We start from the raw sequence: 19597 nt of genomic DNA, 5'->3' as shown, positions 1-19597 counted from the left end.
AGACAATAACTAAAAAGAATGGACTACTCCTTAATTTTAGATCAATTTAAAAAAATAAATTGTAATTCACTTTCACTGTGGATTAGAAAGCATTGAATATTTTTTAAAGGAAAAAAGCCTACTTGATTTTTCTGTACAGATTTCAAAATTCTAGTATAAAATTAACCAAAAATATCTGAAGTGAATATTGAAGCTGTTATAAAGGGAACAACCTGCCCCCTTAAATTACCTACTGTCCAACAGAAACTTATTACTTATCCCTGTGTAGTAATCCAACTCACACATTCTTGTTAAGCCTTCTAGAACTGAATGAATAAATCGTTTAAGTATCTCCCGGTGTTTTAAAAGTTTTTCCATTTAATATATATATTGTTGCCCAGTTTATTGTTAGGTGTGATACTGAAAGTATTATTTCATGTGCATAATTAGACATCAAAGATGAAGGTAGTATAAACTTAAAAAGTCTAATTCTTTTTTAAAATGCACCCTATAATGAATAAAATAAGTATTTAACGAACACTCATCTCTGAAGCCCTGAGAAATGCTCAAGTTTTGGTCTTCCCACATTAATGATATCTCCGTCTCTTAATTCTGTATGTGATGCTCATAAAGGCTGTGAGTCCAAAACAGAAGTCTAAATATTTGTGAATCATTTGATTACAGCGACTGTTCTAATGAATTACAATAGTCAGAAATGAAGAAATTTAAAACAAATCTTGGTATTTTTCTATAGCATTCAGTAAATGTACTGGTCATGAGAGATTCACATAGTAATAATAAGACATAAAAGGCTACTCAGTGCTTTTACCGGAATGCTTTAAATTTCTAGCTTTCTCCTCAGAATTCTGATATTTCAATTCCAATTCTTTTTTATCTTCTTCTAGAAGCTCCAGTTGCTGTTTGAGGTTGTGCATCTCTTTGCGGAGAGTTTCATTTTGTAGCTGCTCTTCTAATTTTTTGACCTATAAGTTATAAACAGACTTTTATGTGGTGACAGTTTTTCCTTTGTCAAGGAAAATAAGGGGAAAAATAAATGTTTCCCTTTTACTTTGCACTTCATAGCAAAGAGATTACAATTCATCTTAAAAACCACACAAATCCTGGGATACAGATAATACTTAAGATCACTATCAGCAATGTGATTCAATATAAATTTATTGAAGACTATATCCCAGATAATTTAATTTTTAAATGTGAGTAGAAAAAGTAAAATATTCATTTAATTTAAGTAAAAAATTCATTTAAAACAGATTAACACTTTTGTGCCCATTTTCAAAAGAAAAACTCAGGTAATATTAAAAATTTGGTGGGACAATTTGGTAACAAATACCAAAAACCTTAAAAAAAAAAAAATAAGGAAGAAAAGGCCCTTGATTCAGTAATACTACTTTTAGAATTTGTGAAATAGTAAGACAAGTGTTCAAATACATTAACTAGAATGTTCTTTATAACAGGGAAAACTTGGAAATAACCTAAATGTCCGCCAACATTACTGATTTAATAAATTATAGTTATGTTCATTAAATGAAATACTATGCAACCATTTAAAAATCACATAACCTCACTATACACTGACGTGGAAATATACATTACCAAATGAAAAAAATCAGGTTATAGAACCATATGCTTGGCATGATTCCATTTAAGCTATATTCATAAAACTACACATTTACATAAAGTTTGGATATGCACCAAAATATGGGATTTTTAACGAATCTTCATTTTCTGCTTTAGCTTTTTCTATATTTAAAAAATGTGTTTTATTACAATCATAAAAACAACACAGTTGTGTTTTAAAGATTGCTAAATCTGCAAGGGAACTTATAGACAGGTAAGAAATATTTTCAACCACATACATGAAAGATTATCCAGAATAATTGTATAGTATAGTATAATAAGTTTAGAAGTACTGCCTGCTATAAGTTCATTTATAACTTTTACCTAATCTTCAGTACCTTTCCCCGTACCCCAACAAGGTACATACACAACAATTTAGTCCCATCCTCAATACAATTTACTAGGTTCTTGCAAGCATTATTTACTAAATGAGTTAACTACAGTAGTAGAACTTTTCAGAACCAAAATTTCTAGCATAAGCTAAATAAAAATAAACCGTCTTTCACTCTCTTCATTTGAAAAGGTAATACCTGCATATGGGGACAAAAAAAATTATTTCCCTCCCATCCTATTCCCCAGGCCTCTTTCCCAGGGGCAAGCACAGTTACCACATATTCATCTAGAGGTTCTCTATGTATACGCCAACATTTCTTATGGAAGAAAAAAAAAATTAACTCTACCTCACAACCAACTTGGTAAAAACTCCAGGAACTTCCAAGGATTAAATGTCAATATTGTTGCTTAAAGAGACTTCGACAGGTGATAACAAATGGCAGCTAACAGCCTTTCCTTCACAAACTAGGTACACTGTAAGTAGTATAAACACTGATGTAATTTTTCTCAAGTGGTTTCTTTAATTTGAAAGGCTTTGTTCCACCTCTTCGCCTCTCCTCCTCTCTGCCTCTCTTTCTCACCCACCATGGTGACTATCCTTTCTGCCTAGCACACACAGGTAGGCTGTGTCAGCTGGAATAGCTCTGCTCATACAAACTGAAATAACCACTTAGGAAGTCTTTAAACATATAGATTTGTTCAAGTTTACAAAATCAGAAATTTTCTCTAAGCAAATAATTACTACTAACATGGACTTTTCCTCCCTCTTTGAATAAAACCTATGCCCAGGGAAGGTCTCAAAAAAAAAAAAAACCTATGCCCTCCAACAAGCTCTTTGAGACCACTACACAATACATTCTCCTAGTATATGCAGTCTCCCAAAACACAATCAACTCAACTTGGAAATGCGCATTTCCAAACTGCATTATCCAAGCTCTTTTTGAGTTTTATCTCTTTCCCTCACTTCTTCTGACCCTTTGGACAGTTTAAAGATCATTATAAAGCCTACAACAGTGCATAAATTTTAGTTAGGCACTATAAATTAAATTCATTTGGTAGTTATTTTTTCTAAAAGGTGAAAAGACTGGAAAGACTTAGTCACTTAGGCAAAACATGGAACTATGAGCTACTGGACTGACTCCTCTCAATCTAAGTATGTGTGTGTATTAAAACTCCAGGAGAAAATCTGGTACCTTTTGTTGATGCTCAATTCTCTCTCCTTCAAGGAGCTGTATGAGTTTTGCATTTTCATCTAAAGCTTTCAAAAGCTGCTGGTCAGGAGCAGAGTTCTGTAGCAGAAGGTGGCTTTGTCTCTTTAGCTTGTTTTGTTCAATAAACATCTGCAAAAGTTAATTATAAAAATATATATACCAATCATTCTCACACATCTCCTCAACTAAAACTGGAGCAAAAGGAAAAGTATATGGAGTTTTTATTAAAAAGTTAAAGGCAATTTCTGAATTATAGTATAATGATTTTAGAAGTAATGATTGCTATGATTTCATTCATAACTTTTATATAATCTTTAGAACCTTTACCCTTGCCCCAGCATAGTATATATACAATAGTTTAGTCCTATACTGCAGTTTTTAATATTTTATTATTGCTTTAAAGTACATTAATACTAACAGTAGCAGCTAGTATTTATCAAGAACTTATGCCAAGTACTCTACTAAATATTTTATACACATTATTTTAATCCTTACATCAATCCTATGAGTCGAATGTATCTGCTATGAAAAGCTAAAATGTACTAAACACTATGGGATAGATATGGTGGCAATCATCTTACATACACTTTATCATCTAATCCTCAGAACACCACTGTCAAGTAGACACTATTATTACCCCACTTTTACTAATAAGGTAACTGAGGCTCCGAGGGGTTAAGCAGCTTCCTCAAAGACACAAGTGAGTAGCAAAATCAGGATTTAAACCCAGATCTGTCTGATTTACAAGCCCAAGCTCTTAACCGTCTGGCTAATCTCTGTCCTCTGCTATCTGCTAGACCTAAGATTCTGTCTTAAATTAGTTTTTCCCCAGTGACGAAAGTAGTTAACAGTAAGAGGGTAAAGAAGGGAAGGAAAAAGGTATATTAATATTTACTGAGCATTTTATAAAACAATTTACATATGTTATTAACTTAATCTTCACAACTTTACATGATTGAAGGCAACATTATTTTCTATTCACCCATTATTTCTTTTCCTTAATACCCTACACAAGTCAGCCAATGGGTGATTCCAAGCATGAAATGTTTTTCAAATTCTGATATCAGGGGGCTTCCCTGGTGGCGCAGTGGTTGAGAATCTGCCTGCCAATGCGGGGGACACAGGTTCGAGCCCTGGTCTGGGAAGACCCCACATGCCGCGGAGCAACTAGGCCCGTGAGCCACAACTGCTGAGCCTGCATGTCTGGAGCCTGTGCTCCACAACAAGAGAGGCCGCGACAGTGAGAGGCCCGCGCACCGCGATGAAGAGTGGCCCCCGTTCGCCGCAACTAGAGGAAGCCCTCACACAAAAACAAAGACCCAACACAGCCAAAAATAAATTAATTAATTAAAAAAAAATTCTGATATCAGGCCTATCTTACAGTAGAGCAACAACATTTTCGAGTGAAATTTACATTCTTCCTCCATCTAACACCTCATTTCTCTGTAAGAATAGGTATAGATAGAGCGTGAATGAATGTGTGCACGTGCACAAGTGCCAGGCTGGAGAAAAGTGAGACGGGAGGTATCCACATGCTAGGGAAGAGTAATCAGTATTCCATCATAGTATCTTAAACTTGAGATCAATGGTTTAATTGAAATGACTTATTGCAGGTTACTATTATTTTAAAAAATTATTTTTTTATACATTTTTCCCTATTAAAACTTAACTGGTTGAGGTCCCTTGCTGGTTATCTTAGAAAATATCTCAGAAGTCAACATGAAAGGCCAGCAAAAAGCAGCTGAAGTAAGTGAGATTCTCTGGCTTCCCAACAAGTGAGGCCTTTCGCCAAGACAGCTCAGAGGCCAGGAGCAAACAGAGAGGAAGCAGTCAGCGAGGTTGACCAGGACAGAGGTGGGAGCTCAGCAGTAAGACAATCAATGGAGGGCACAAGTGACCATCAATGCCAAGGGTGCTTTATTACTCTCCCTGCACTGCTTCTCTGTGCTCTGGTTCTCTCTTGGGAAAAGGGATAGATCTCCTTTTCCGTGTAGCACTCAGGAAAACTTGCTTAACTTTACATGATTATAAATTATCTCAACTCTGTTATTTTGGAGAGAAAAGAATAAAGATATGTCTTAGGGATGCTAATAACATGAATTTCTTTTGCAAAACCCTGTAACAATCCCTAAATTACAATATAAGATGAAAAGAACATACAGAAAAGAAATTCCTTTCAATAACAATGGTAACTTGAAAAATATTAGTCATTAGACTACCTTTTCTAGACTTTAAGATACTAAAATAAAACACTAAATAATGCTTTTTCTATGATGTATTTAAACCTAATGAATTTGGTTTTTAGCTATGGTAAGAACTTGTTGGTTAGAGTTATTAAGTTGGTTCCTTACCAGACAAATAACATCATTGGTATCAGAATTTCAGAGAAATTTTCCTAAATCTTTTCAAAGAATGAGAAGAAAATGTTGTGTTATTAATATATAATTCATTTTTTCCAAAATGACATTAAAATATCATCATCTGAGTTGTCTGAAAACAACACTAATTACGTAATAGTCTCACAGTATACTGGGACTACATGTTGAAAAAGGTATCCACACCATTAAACAGAGAAAAGAAAAACTACACTAAATAGTAAAAATTATACATTCAAAAAGTACAGGAAAGTCATCAAAAATTGAAATTATGTTGAAGAAATACAAAAACTTAACATAGTTATGAAGACAACCAGTTGTTTCTTCCGTGTGGGGGATCATGTTTTTGGTTTCAGGTTTTTTTTTTTTTTTTTAATTCATTTACTGTTGGCTGCATTGGGTCTTGGTTGCTGCCCGTGGGCTTTCTCTAGTTGTGGCAAGTGGGGGCTACTCTTCGTTGCAGTGCACGGGTTTCTCACTGCGGTGGCTTCTCATTGCAGAGCACGGGCTCTGGGCGCGCAGGCTTCATTAGTTGTGGCGCGTGGGCTCAGTAGTTGTGGCACGTGGGCTCAGTAGTTGTGGTGCACGGGCTTAGTTGCTTCACAGCATGTGGGATCTTCCCGGACCAGGGCTCAAACCTGTGTCCCCTGCATTGGCAGGTGGATTCTTAACCACTGTGCCACCAGGGAAGTCCTGGTTTTGGTTTTTAATTGGACAAGTGTGAACAGAAGTAAGGAAGAAACATTCAATTTTTAATTTACACATTTGAGAATTGTTTGTATGTTTACAAGGTATATATCTTCCTTTTGTAACTAAAAAGGTAAACTAAATTAACTTCAAAAATTGATTTCTGAGCAGAAGCAAGAAAAACTGCAATCCTGCAGCCTGTGAAACAAAACCCACATTCACAGAAAGATAGACAAGATGAAAAGGCAGAGGGCTATGTACCAGATGAAGGAACAAGATAAAACCCCAGAAAAACAAGTAAATGAAGTGGAGATAGGCAACCTTCCAGAAAAAGAATTCAGAATAATGATAGTGAAGATGATCCAGGACCTCGGAATAAGAATGGAGGCAAAGATTGAGAAGATGCCAGAAATGTTTAACAAAGACCTAGAAGAATTAAAGAACAAAAAAACAGAGATGAACAATACAATAACTGAAATGAAAACTACACTAGAAGGAATCAACAGCAGAATAAATGAGGCAGAAGAATGGAAAAGTGACCTGGAAGAAAGAATGGTGGAATTCACTGCTGCGGAACAGAATAAAGAAAAAAGAATGAAAAGAAATGAAGACAGCCTAAGAGGCCTCTGGGACAACATTAAATGCAACAACATTCGCATTATAGGGGTCCCAGAAGGAGAAGAGAGAGAGAAAGGACCCGAGAAAATATCTGAAGAGATTATAGATGAAAAATTCCCTAACATGGGAAAGGAAATAGCCACCCAAGTCCAGGAAGAGCAGCAAGTCCCATACAGGATAAACCCAAGGAGAAGCACGCCGAGACACACAGTAATCAAATTGGCAACAATTAAAGACAAAGAAAAATTATTGAAAGCAGCAAGGGGAAAACCACAAATAACATACAAGGGAACTCCCATAAGGTTAACAGCTGATTTCTCAGCAGAAACTCTACAAGCCAGAAGGGAGTGGCATGATATACTTAAAAGTGAAGAAAGGGAAGAAACTACAACCAAGATTACTCTATCCGGCAAGGATCTCATTCAGATTCAATGCAGAAATCAAAAGCTTTACAGACAAGCAAAAGCTAAGAGAATTCAGCACCACCAAACCAGCTCTACAACAAATGCTAAAGGAACTTCTCTAAGTGGGAAACACAAGAGAAGAAAAGGACCTACAAAAACAAACCCAAAACAATTAAGAAAATGGTCATAGGAACATACATATTGATAATTACCTTAAATGTGAATGGATTAAATGCTCCAACCACAAGACACAGGCTTGCTGAATGGATACAAAAACAAGACCCATCTATATGCTGTCTACAAGACACCCACTTCAGACCTAGGGACACATACAGACTGAAAGTGAGGGGATGGAAAAAGATATTCCATGCAAATGGAAATCAAAAGAAAGCTGGAGTAGCAATACTCATATCAGATAAAGTACACTTTAAAATAAAGAATGTTACAAGAGACAAGGAAGGACACTACATAATGATCAAGGGATCAATCCTAGAAGAAGATATAACAATTAAAAATATATATGCACCCAACATAGGAGCACCTCAATACACAAGGCAACTGCTAACAGCTATAAAAGAGGAAATCGATGGTAACACAATAATTGTGTGGGACTTTAACACCTCACTTAAACCAATGGACAGATCATCCAAAATGAAAATAAGGAAACAGAAGCTTTAAATGACACAATAGACCAGATAGATTTAATTGATATTTATACGACATTCCATCCAAAAACAGCAGATTACACCTTCTTCTCAAGTGCGCACGGAACATTCTCCAGGATAGATCACATCTTGGGTCACAAATCAAGCCTCAGTAAATTTAAGAAAATTGAAATCATATCAAGCATCTTTTCTGACCACAACGCTATGAGATTAGAAATGAATTACAGGGAAAAAAACGTAAAAACACAAACACATGGAGGCTAAACAATACATTACTAAATAACCAACAGATCACTAAAGAAATCAAAGAGGAAATCAAAAAATACCTAGACACAAATGACAATAAAAACACGATGATTCAAAACCTATGGGATGCAGCAAAAGCAGTTCTAAGAGGGAAGTTTATAGCTATACAAGCCTACCTCAAGAAACAAGAAAAATCTCAAATAAACAATCTAACCTTACACCTAAAGGAACTAGAGAAAGAAGAACAAACAAAACTCAAAGTTAGCAGAAGGAAAGAAATCATAAAGATCAGAGCAGAAATAAATGAAATAGAAACAAAGAAAACAATAGCAAAGATCAATAAAACTAAAAGCTGGTTCTTTGAGAAGATAAATAAAATTGATAAACCATTAGCCAGACTCACCAAGAAAAAGAGGGAGAGGACCCAAATCAATAAAATTAGAAATGAAAAAGGAGAAGTTACAACAGACACCGCAGAAATACAAAGCATCCTAAGAGACTACTGGAAGCAACTCTATGCCAATAAAATGGACAACCTGGAAGAAATGGACGAATTCTTCGAAAGGTATAACCTTTCAAGACTGAACCAGGAAGAAATACAAAATATGAACAGACCAATCACAAGTAATGAAATTGAAACTGTGATTAAAAATCTTCCAACAAACAAAAGTCCAGGACCAGATGGCTTCACAGGTGAATTCTATCAAACATTTACAGAAGAACTAACACCCATCCTTCTCAAACTCTTCCAAAAAATTGCAGAGGAAGGAACACTCCCAAACTCATTCTATGAGGCCACCATCACCCTGATACCAAAACCAGACAAAGATACTACAAAAAAAGAAAATGACAGACCAATATCACTCATGAATATAGATGCAAAAATCCTCAACAAAATACTAGCAAACAGAATCCAACAACACATTAAAAGGATCATACACCATGATCAAGTGGGATTTATCCCAGGGATGCAAGGATTCTTCAATATATGCAAATCAATCAATGCGATACACCATATTAACAAATTGAAGAATAAAAACCATATGATCATCTCAATAGATGCAGAAAAAGGTTTCGACAAAATTCAACACCCATTTATGATAAAAACTCTCCAGAAAGTGGGCACAGAGGGAATCCACTTCAACATAATAAAGGCCATATACGACAAACCCACAGCAAACATCATTCTCAATGGTGGAAAAGTGAAAGCATTTCCTCTAAGATCAGGAACAAGACAAGGATGTCCACTCTCGCCACTATTATTCAACATAGTTTTGGAAGTCCTAGCCGCGGCAATCAGAGAAGAAAAAGAAATAAAAGGAATACAAATTGGAAAAGAAGAAGTAAAACTGTCACTGTTTGCAGATGATATGATACTATACATAGAGAATCCTAAAGATGCCACCAGAAAACTACTAGAGCCAATCAATGGATTTGGTAAAGTTGCAGGATACAAAATTAATGCACAGAAATCTCTTGCATTCCTATACATTAATGATGAAAAATCAGAAAGAGAAATTAAGGAAACACTCCCATTTACCATTGCAACAAAAAGAATAAAATTCCTAGGAATAAAGCTACCTAGGGAGACAAAAGACCTATATGCAGAAAACTATAAGACACTGATGAAAGAAATTAAAGATGATACAAACAGATGGAGAGATATACCATGTTCTTGGATTGGAAGAATCAATATTGTGAAAATGACTATACTACCCAAAGCAATCTACAGATTCAATGCAATCCCTATCAAATTACCAGTGGCATTCTTTACGGAACTAGAACAAAAAATGTTAAAATTTGTATGGAGACACAAAAGACCCCAAATAGCCAAAGCAGTCTTGAGGGAAAAAAATGGAGCTGGAGGAATCAGACTCCCTGACTTCAGACTTTACTACAAAGCTACAGTAATCAAGACAATATGGTACTGGCACAAAAACAGAAACATAGATCAATGGAACAAGATAGAAAGCCCAGAGAAAGCACCTATGGTCAACTAATCTATGACAAAAGAGGCAAGGATATACAATGGAGAAAAGACAGCCTCTTCAATAAGTAGTGCTGGGAAAACTGGACAGCTACATGTAAAAGAATGAAATTAGGACACTCCCTAACACCATACACAAAAATAAACTCAAAATGGATTAGAGACCTAAATGTAAGACTGGACACTATAAAACTCTTAGAGGAAAACATAGGAAGAACACTCTTTGACATAAATCACAGCAAGATCTTTTTTGATCCACTTCCTAGAGTAATGGAAATAAAAACAAAAATAAACAAATGGGACCTAATGAAACTTCAAAGCTTTTGCACAGCAAAGGAAACCATAAACAAGACAAAAAGACAACCCTCACAATGGGAGAAAATATTTGCAAACGAATCAACGGACAAAGGATTAATCTCCAAAATATATAAACAGCTCATGCAGCTCAATATTTAAAAACAAACAACCCAATCCAAAAATGGGCAGAAGACCTAACAGACATTTCTCAAAAGAAGACATACAGATGGCCAAGAAGCACATGAAAAGCTGCTCAACACCACTAATTATTAGAGAAATGCAAATCAAAACTACAATGAGGTATCACCTCACACCAGTTAGAATGGGCATCATCAGAAAATCTACAAACAACAAATGCTGGAGAGGGTGTGGAGAAAAGGGAACCCTCTTGCACTGTTGGTGGGAATGTAAATTGATACAGCCACTATGGAGAACAGTATGGAGGTTCCTTAAAAAACTAAAAATAGAATTACCATATGATCCAGCAATCCCACTACTGGGCATATACCCAGAGAAAACCATAATTCAAAAAGACACATGCACCCCAATGTTCATTGCAGCAGTATTTACAATAGCCAGGTCATGGAAGCAACCTAAATGCCCATCGACAGACAAATGGATAAAGAAGATGTGGTACATATATACAATGGAATATTACTCAGCCATAAAAAGGAACGAAATTGGGTCATTTGTTGAGACGTGGATGTATCTAGAGACTGTCATACAGAGTGAAGTAAGTCAGAAAGAGAAAAACAAATATCGTATATTAACACATATATGTGGAACCTAGAAAAATGGTACAGATGAACCGGTTTGCAGGGCAGAAGTTGAGACACGGATGTAGAGAACAAACGTATGGACACCAAGGGGGGAAAGCCGTGGGGGGGTGGGGTGGTGGTGTGATGAATTGGGAGATTGGGACTGACATGTATACACTGATGTGTATAAAACTGATGACTAATAAGAACCTGCTGTATAAAAAAATAAATTAAATAAAATTCAAAAATTAAAAAAAAAAGCACTGTCAAATATTCAGAGTTTGGCAAAACGAAAATAGGAAAAAAAAAATTGATTTCTACAGCTCTACACTGTACACTCCAACAGGGCAAGGTTCATATTTGCTTTCTTCACCATTATAGTCCCACTATCTACACAATGACTGGCTTACTAGACGTTTGCTGAATGCACTAAGGAACAAAACGCAAAAGTGGTACTTCTCTGGTTAAGCCAAGTCGTGTACCTTTTAACCGTAGTTATCTGTTGAAAACCTGAGAATTTGTAAACCATGAAAAGGGAAGATATAGTAGTTCTAACCTAGCTTTGTCTTTTCTTCTCACTACTGTGTAGATCAAACCTAGATATTGTAAAATCATTGAGCACTGTTGCAAATACTTACGCTACCAGTAATGTAAGTGCCACCACTCTTACTTTCCCTCCTCAAACTTCTCTCTCCTCATTCTGGGTTAACATGTCAGCATTATTGTTTCCACTAATCACTACCAAGTGGATGGCAGACTGAATCATTCATTTCCATATTCTTAAAGGAATCTTACTTCTTCCATCTATCCTCTCTGCTACTGCATGGCTTTCAAGTTTTTCTTTGAGCTGCTTTGTATTCTAACATCGTTCTACAAACAAGAAATGGAAAACTGAAAATGTCTCTCAAAATAAGACCCTAGCATTCAGGTCAAAATCAGCCAACATTTTCAGTTTTGCAATGGAGGCATCTTCACATTATCTCTACTCTCCCTCCCTTCAACCATTTATTTAGTTCCATTATTTATATGCTGCAGCTTTTGCCAAAGGGCTCTAACACACTTTAATTTTTTTTTTCTTCCTTCCAGGGAATAAGAGAACAATACTTACTCACCTTTCATTAAACTCTCTGAATAAAATGAATCATAATATTTCAAATCAGATCTTCTCAGACTAAATCTTTTATAGAGTTCATTGCTAGCACAGCTACATTCAAGCACAGAAAAACTCCTGCACAAAACCATAATCTGATTTTCAAATGTCATTCCCGTAACCCCATGCTTTGTCTTCTTTCTACACCTTGGATATGTCCACCTAAGAATGTTTTATATTTCCTTAGCTACTTCCCTTGAACGTACAGTACGCACAGATTCAAAATATTTACACATGATGGAAGTCTCATGCAGATCAGCTCCACATCATGAGCTGTTACAGTTCAGCCAACTGGTGCCTCATCATTTCCCTGGAATCCAGTCCCAGAGCCATGGAATACCCAATAACCACATGGCAACAAAGTTAAGGCCAGAACATGAGAAGCTCAAAGCTTATCTCTAACATGAGAGAAAAGTCATTACTCTGGTGAAAGGCTCAGATAATGGATGTGTAACATGACAATGTTCCACAGCAAGTGGAAGAATCAACTCACATAATGAGAGCACTGAATTGTAGCTGAAGAGAAATACTAAGACCATGATATTGTTATTTCAGATGGTATACTGAGACATAACCTAGATTCTTAAGGCTACTGGAAACATGCAAAAATCCTGTACTCTGCCACGGAGCAACTGGGCCCATGAGCCACAATTACTGAGCCTGCGCATCTGGAGCCTATGCTCCACAACAAGAGAGGCCGCGATAGTGAGAGGCCCGCGCACCGCGATGAAGAGTGGTCCCCGTTTGCCACAACTAGAGAAAGCCCTCGCACAGAAACGAAGACCCAACACAGCCATAAATTAATTAATTAATTAATTTTTTAAAAAAAGAAAAGGTAAAGACTTAAAAACTGGAATATAACAAACAAACAAACAAACAAACAAAAATCCTGTACTCAAGTTGGACTTTCCCTCACAAGTTATGGGATGGGTATCCCTAAATATAATTTCTTTCCCTGACACAGAATTTTATAGTTTACAAAATTCTTTTGAAAAATTGTGCCATTTGATTTTAAAATCCACTTGGTTAGGTTGGTAACATCACCCATTTTACAGATGGTGAAAGTGAAGCCCAAAGAGGCTAAGGGACTGCTAATAACTGCTAGTAACATACAACTACTAACTGAATGACACGGCCAAAATTTAAACCCATATCTTCCGACACCAAGTTCAATGAATTTGATACTATTCCATAGCTCCCTAAATCAGGTGATCCTTAATTCAAAGTGACAACTGCTTATTCAACCTCAAAAAATATTTTTATATGTCATCTGCAAAGTTCTTTAAAATATAAAAATAAAATACGAAGTCTCTGCAAGATATTTACCTCTTGTGCAAATGACTCTGCTTTCTTTCGAAGGTCCTTCTCCAGTTCCAAGTTCACTTGCATTTCCTCATACTCTTCTACTGCTAGCATGGACACTTGAGAAGACAAGGAAAAGAAAATGGACAATACACCACACAGATTATCAGGAATAAGGATGAAAAATGGTGACGAAAAGATTCCTTATTCAGGCATATAAGTACCCGCATTCATTGCTGGTTGGAGTATAAATTGGTAAGACCTTTTTAGAGGGCAACTTGGCAATATGAATCTAAAATCTAAAACTATTCATACCCTTTGACTCAACAATTCCACTTTTAGGAATGTATTTATTCTCCTTAAAGAATAAATCATGAACATATACAGAGATTTAATTGCAAGGGTGCTCTCTGCATCATTGCTGAAAACAGCGAAATAATCTAGATGGTCTAACACTGAAGGATCAGTAAGTAAAGTATGCTATGTACAAGAAATATTCTGCCATCAAAATTACATTGTAGAGGCATATTTACTGAATGGAAAGACATTCATGATATATCTTTAAAATGAGTTCATTTTTGTTTTTTAAAAGCCACATACAAAACACATCAACAAGGATTTCACTGAAGAGGAAACATGTGAAAGGCCAATTACCATCTGCATTAGTAACCAAGGAAAAGGAAAGTAAAACCATAGCTACCTTTTTACACTCACCAAAGAGGCAACTGGCAAAAATTTTAAAGTATAGCTATATCAAGTTGGGAGAGAATATAGAACAATGGAAACAAATACACTGTTAACAGGAGTATAAACTTATAGATCTACTTTAAAAATAATTTGGCATTATGTAGTGAAATTGAAGATAAAATTTTACCTTTGGCATATATCTTAGTGAAACTCTTGGATATGTGCACCAGAAGACATGTATAAGAATTTTCATAACAGCATGACTTGGAATAGCAAAAAAACTGGAAAAAACTCAAACATTCACCAAATGGATACTGGATAAATGAATTTTGGTACAGACATTGAATGAAATATTATACAGCAGTGAAAATAAACGTACCACAGCAATACCCTTCAACATGATGAACCGGACAAACACAAGAAGTAGCAGAAGGACATATGCAAAATGATGTCATTTATATAAAGTTCAAAAACAGGCAAAATTAAACAATATGCTGTTTAGGGATATATATATATATACATCTGACAAAACTATAAATAAAAGCAATGAAAGAAGTCCAAGGAAGGAACACAAGTAGAGACTGATGTTCGGGGCTTGTAAAGCACCGATGGGCAAAAAAGATATTTCTTTTGTTGGTATTTTATTTATACTCCATATACATTATAAACATATTTAATAAATAATTCAATGTACATATATAGGTTTTTTGATTGAAATATAGTTGATGCACAATATTATATGTTAAAGGTGTACAATATAGTGATTCACAATTTTTAAAGGTTATGCTCCATTTATAGTTATTATAAAATATTGGCTATATTTCCTGTGTTGTACAATATATCCTTGTAGCTCATTTTATACATAATAGTTTGTACCTCTTAGTCCCCTACCCATAAATTGCCCCTCCCCCTTTTCCTCTTCTGGAAGAATAAACACTAAAATGTTAATAGTGCTTATCTCTGGACTGTAAGGGTTGAGGGTTTTTTTTTTTCCTTTTCCCATATAAATCTATACTTTCCACCAAAAAAGTATGTTATTTGAATAAAAAGAAAAAATGTACATATGTAAGTTATTTCAAAGTGCTCTCCATGTTTATAATGAAGAGAAACAGCCTTAGATCCATATGGGCCCAGAGTCAGAGCTTTGAATTAAAGAATCACCATGGACAGAAATCTTCAAAGGGACTATCCTGTCGAATAGGAGCAACATGAACTCTTTCCTACTTTTTGACATTTTGTGACCTATTCTGTTAAATAATGATGTAGACGGGACAGAGGGAGTGATGATGCCATGACCAACTAGGAACCACATAGGTGGACAGCACACTAGTCTCTCCATTGGCTTCCAGCGAGGCACTTTCAATCCTGAGCTGAGTCATGTCGATAAAAACCTTTAAAAAGGCTCTCTTAATGGCAGCTTTCACAAACTGTTCCTCCAGGGCACTTCAGTCCTAACTGATTAAGGACTGGTTTACTGCGTAATGACACAGAATTTCAAACTCTGTACTCGGTCAATCTACTGCCTCCTCAGAGGAAAGACTAATAGTCTTACTCAAGTAAAGCAATGAAGTGGTGGTTTGTCATGTGAATTACAGGTCCCTGAGAGCTAAATGATTTTCAAACCTATTTAAAAATAAGAAATTTCACAAAGAAAACAAAGAAGATTATGACTATCTGAAGCCCTGGGCAAGATAATTGACTTTCTATTCTATGTCCAGACACTATAATAAAAAGTGAATTTTCACATGACCTGGCCCTCTTGGATTCTGAAAGAAATTCGGTTGGTCCTAGTCATGTATTTATTTATATAATCTCTCTCTTCCTAGATAAGGGTCTCCCTGAAGGCAAGGTCCATGATATTAACCTCTGCAGAGCCCTCTGTTTCTAGCACAGTGCATCACGACTGAAAATTCTTCTACACCATTTCTATCTTCTTAAATGCACAAAAGGCAGAGGAAATGTTACAACCTAGTGCATCTCCCACACTTAGCTACAAGGTCCTTTATTTACTAAAAAAAAAAAATCTCAATTCATGAATGACACAAAGATGGAGAACTACCACCAATAACAATAGCGAAGGCCCTGGGTCTGAAAGGTTTCCTTTTAGTGTTGTAGCTTCTGAACTAGGAAAGACAGTGGCTGAGGGAAAAAAGGAGAACAAAAAGCAAAGTCCCCTCCCTTAAGAATTATGTTTGCAGAACTGCACTTTGCTCCTTTGCCCTAAACCAGGGGACATAAGAAATGGTCCCATGAGACTTGATGCTGTGTTTTATGACAAGGATGATGGAATCAAATTACACAGAATTTTCTCTAGAAGTAGCCTCTGGAGAAAGTTCCTTCTCACCATGAGACCAGGTCTGCTTCTCCTGACCAACAGGTAAATTTTTATGTGATTCATAAAAATGATCATGAATCTCTCATCACTCTGGCTCCTAGATAGCTCAGAGCCAGACTTCAGGCACACAGGCAGGAAATGTGCAAAAACTCGGAGTAAGTAATAAGGACTTTGTACATTAACATATATTCTCACTTTCCCTTTGTCCCATTTTCCATATCCTCTTAATTTAAAATTTTATCATATAATGTTGCATGTATTTATGTAGATATCCTAATCTCTTCTGGATCGAGGAGAGGTTTACCAATTAACCTACCAGATATATAAATACTGAGGGGATAGCCAATACGGCCATGGTCCCAGGATATATGTAGGACAAAACAGTATTTAGGTTTGAAGTTTCAAAATGAGTGGGTCATGAATTCCTCAAGCAAAAGCACTTTTAAATGTCCCCAGACTCTCAGGTAGGTGGTAAAAGAACAGGAATGAGAGAGACTCATTGCTAGAAGTTAGGAAAACACAATACAGAAGATTTTTGCTACAAGAATCTTTAGACACCAGTATAAAACAACACAAAATATATATAAACAAAATAAATTACATATATATTTGAGGAAAAAGACTGGAAATACATACCTCTATTGCATTTTTCTAAGACTTTTCTCTGTTCAAGAACTTCCGAATTTAAAACATCTTTTTCTTGTTTAACTTTATTTACCTAAAAATGTGATATTTTGACGGGAGAAAACATCCAAAATTGTAAAACATGATATATGATGATGTGTGATACTTAAATTGCTGTTCAACTTTCAACACGATGTTACATTAAAGCAGTAATTGGCTTCATTGTGCTAGGCTTCTATTAAAATATTTTTAAAACCTCAAAGTAACTATTTCATTTAGGATGTACATCTGGAACTTCTTTACATATTCCAAATAGCATTGGCATTGGTACCTAAATATGGCAGTGTTCTAGCCGTCCAGTGTAAATGAATGACGTTTTTAATGCAAAAATCCAATTAGACTGCATCCAGAAAATACTTGAATCATTTAATCAGAGAGCCAATATTCAATTTTGGTATTCATTTTAAACTCTGATGACATTTGGCTTAAGTAAAACATACATAAATTTTTTAAATAAAAAAGACTTTGAACTTTGACTTAAACAAAACACATATGAAAATCTCCCCCCTGCCCCCAAAACTTAAATTTCTGAAATAATTCTTGGCATCTATCAATAGGAAAAGAGAATATCATAGTATAGTTTTTAGAAAAGAATGTAAAGTTACATATACCAAGGGGATAAATCTCAAAAGCATTATGTTGAATTAAAAAAGCAGGTTTATATAGTTAAAAACACTCAAAATACTAGGTATTGTAGTAAAAATGTAAATATATGCATTGAAATGATAAAAAACAAGTTCAGAATAATGGTTGTTTAAGGAAACAGTGCAGGGAGTGAGGAGAATGCAGTTAGGGAGAGATGCACACGGGTTTCAACACTATGCTAATGTTTTATGTATTGAACTACATAGTAGGCATATGGAGGTTTGTTATTTTGTTTTTTACACTTTTCAGATGTCTGAAATAGTCATAATAAAAATAACTTCTGAAATGGCTTCCAATAACACCTCTAAGTGGGAGGGGAATCATCAATTAATAATTATAATTGAGGACTGGAATGCATCAAAATGTCTTTCTTTCTCTCCTATGGTTATACTCAAGAAACAAGCTAAGGTAATGGTCCTGAAAGGGACCCTGAATCCATCAGCACTTCCAGATGATCTGTGAACAGGTTTCTTTTAGTATAAGCTATATTGTTGTTTTTGGTTTAAATTAGTAACTGGTATACACTGTTCAGCGCTTCTAAAATGTCATCATCCTTCTTCCCACTCACACTTATTGCCACAATAAGTAAAAGCAACTGGGGCTGGGAGGTTGGTGGTCACTGCTTTCCAACCTTTTTCACATTATGGCCCTTAAGAATATGTGTATGGGAACTGGGGTAACTGAAAGAGGCTGCTCACTGAAGGGGTCAATACTCTGGCATACCTGTAAGCCATTTGAAGGGTATCAAGGTGCTATAACACACCAGTTGGGAAGCCTTGGGCTACAGACTCTGAGAACCACTGGTACAAGTTAAACCGAGACTGCAGAGGCAGATCCTTGAAGCCTCGTGCAAAGAAGGCTAATTATGTGCTCCTGCTCTTAAAGACAATTCAAAAGGAAAAATAAAAAGATTCTCCAAATACCCACTTGAACCCATTCTACCACCTATCATATATACCTGTGTTGGAGGTACAGAGGGGGATAGCCTTTCCCAACTGAGTCAGCCCTCCATCAGAGAAGCAAAATCATTCTTCACCAGGAGCAACAAAGTGTATGACTTAAATGCAGATATCACTGTCACAAATCTGCCTCACAGTGAAACACGAGGGACAATAGGAAACACTTCAACGTTATTTTACTATTTTATTTCTTGAGCTAGACAGTGGGTACATGAATGTTCATGACCTTATTTTCTATACCTTTTTGTATGCCTGAAACAGTGGGGACAAGAGAAGATTAAAACTGGTACATGGTTCTCATGTCAGAAATTAGCTTCCAACAGCAAGTTTTTGACTTAGCCTGTCCCCAAACACCTTAAAACACTAAAGGTCTTGCCTTTCGGGCCTAAGATACATACTTCTTCAATTACTTCTACAAGTTTGCTCTTGAGATTTTCCAGTTCAATGGCTAATATCTTCTTTTCCTCCTGAACAGATACAATTTGATCTCGAAGTTCTGCATTTTTAAAGAAAAAAATAAGAAAAAAAAGCCTTATTTTTAAAAGAAGAAACCAATCTTGTCAGAAGAATTGAAAATGCCAATCCATGTGCAGCTTATGGTCAAAGTTATTCCACAATTAAAAGGAAAATGAAGTAG

At 35.7% G+C, this 19597-nt stretch overlaps 1 protein-coding gene across 6 annotated transcripts in view; it reads right to left on the bottom strand.

The window, feature by feature from the left end:
* The window catches only part of SHTN1 (shootin 1), a 102948-nt gene that overhangs the window by 42895 nt on the left and 40456 nt on the right, over positions 1–19597 (bottom strand). For all 6 annotated transcript variants that reach the window (XM_057530762.1, XM_007173162.3, XM_007173160.3 and 3 more), the window contains 5 exons: positions 19359–19456; positions 17309–17390; positions 13675–13769; positions 3144–3290; positions 809–962 (listed from right to left, as the gene is read on the bottom strand). In XM_057530762.1, the coding sequence (XP_057386745.1) occupies positions 809–962; positions 3144–3290; positions 13675–13769; positions 17309–17390; positions 19359–19456 (576 nt within the window). The remainder of the gene's footprint in view (positions 1–808; positions 963–3143; positions 3291–13674; positions 13770–17308; positions 17391–19358; positions 19457–19597) is intronic.

This window comes from Balaenoptera acutorostrata, chromosome 16, assembly GCF_949987535.1.
Source record: "Balaenoptera acutorostrata chromosome 16, mBalAcu1.1, whole genome shotgun sequence".
Lineage (NCBI taxonomy): Eukaryota > Metazoa > Chordata > Mammalia > Artiodactyla > Balaenopteridae > Balaenoptera > Balaenoptera acutorostrata.
The sequence above is the reverse complement of the archived record's forward strand: the minus strand, read 5'-3'. Positions and strand labels throughout refer to the sequence as shown.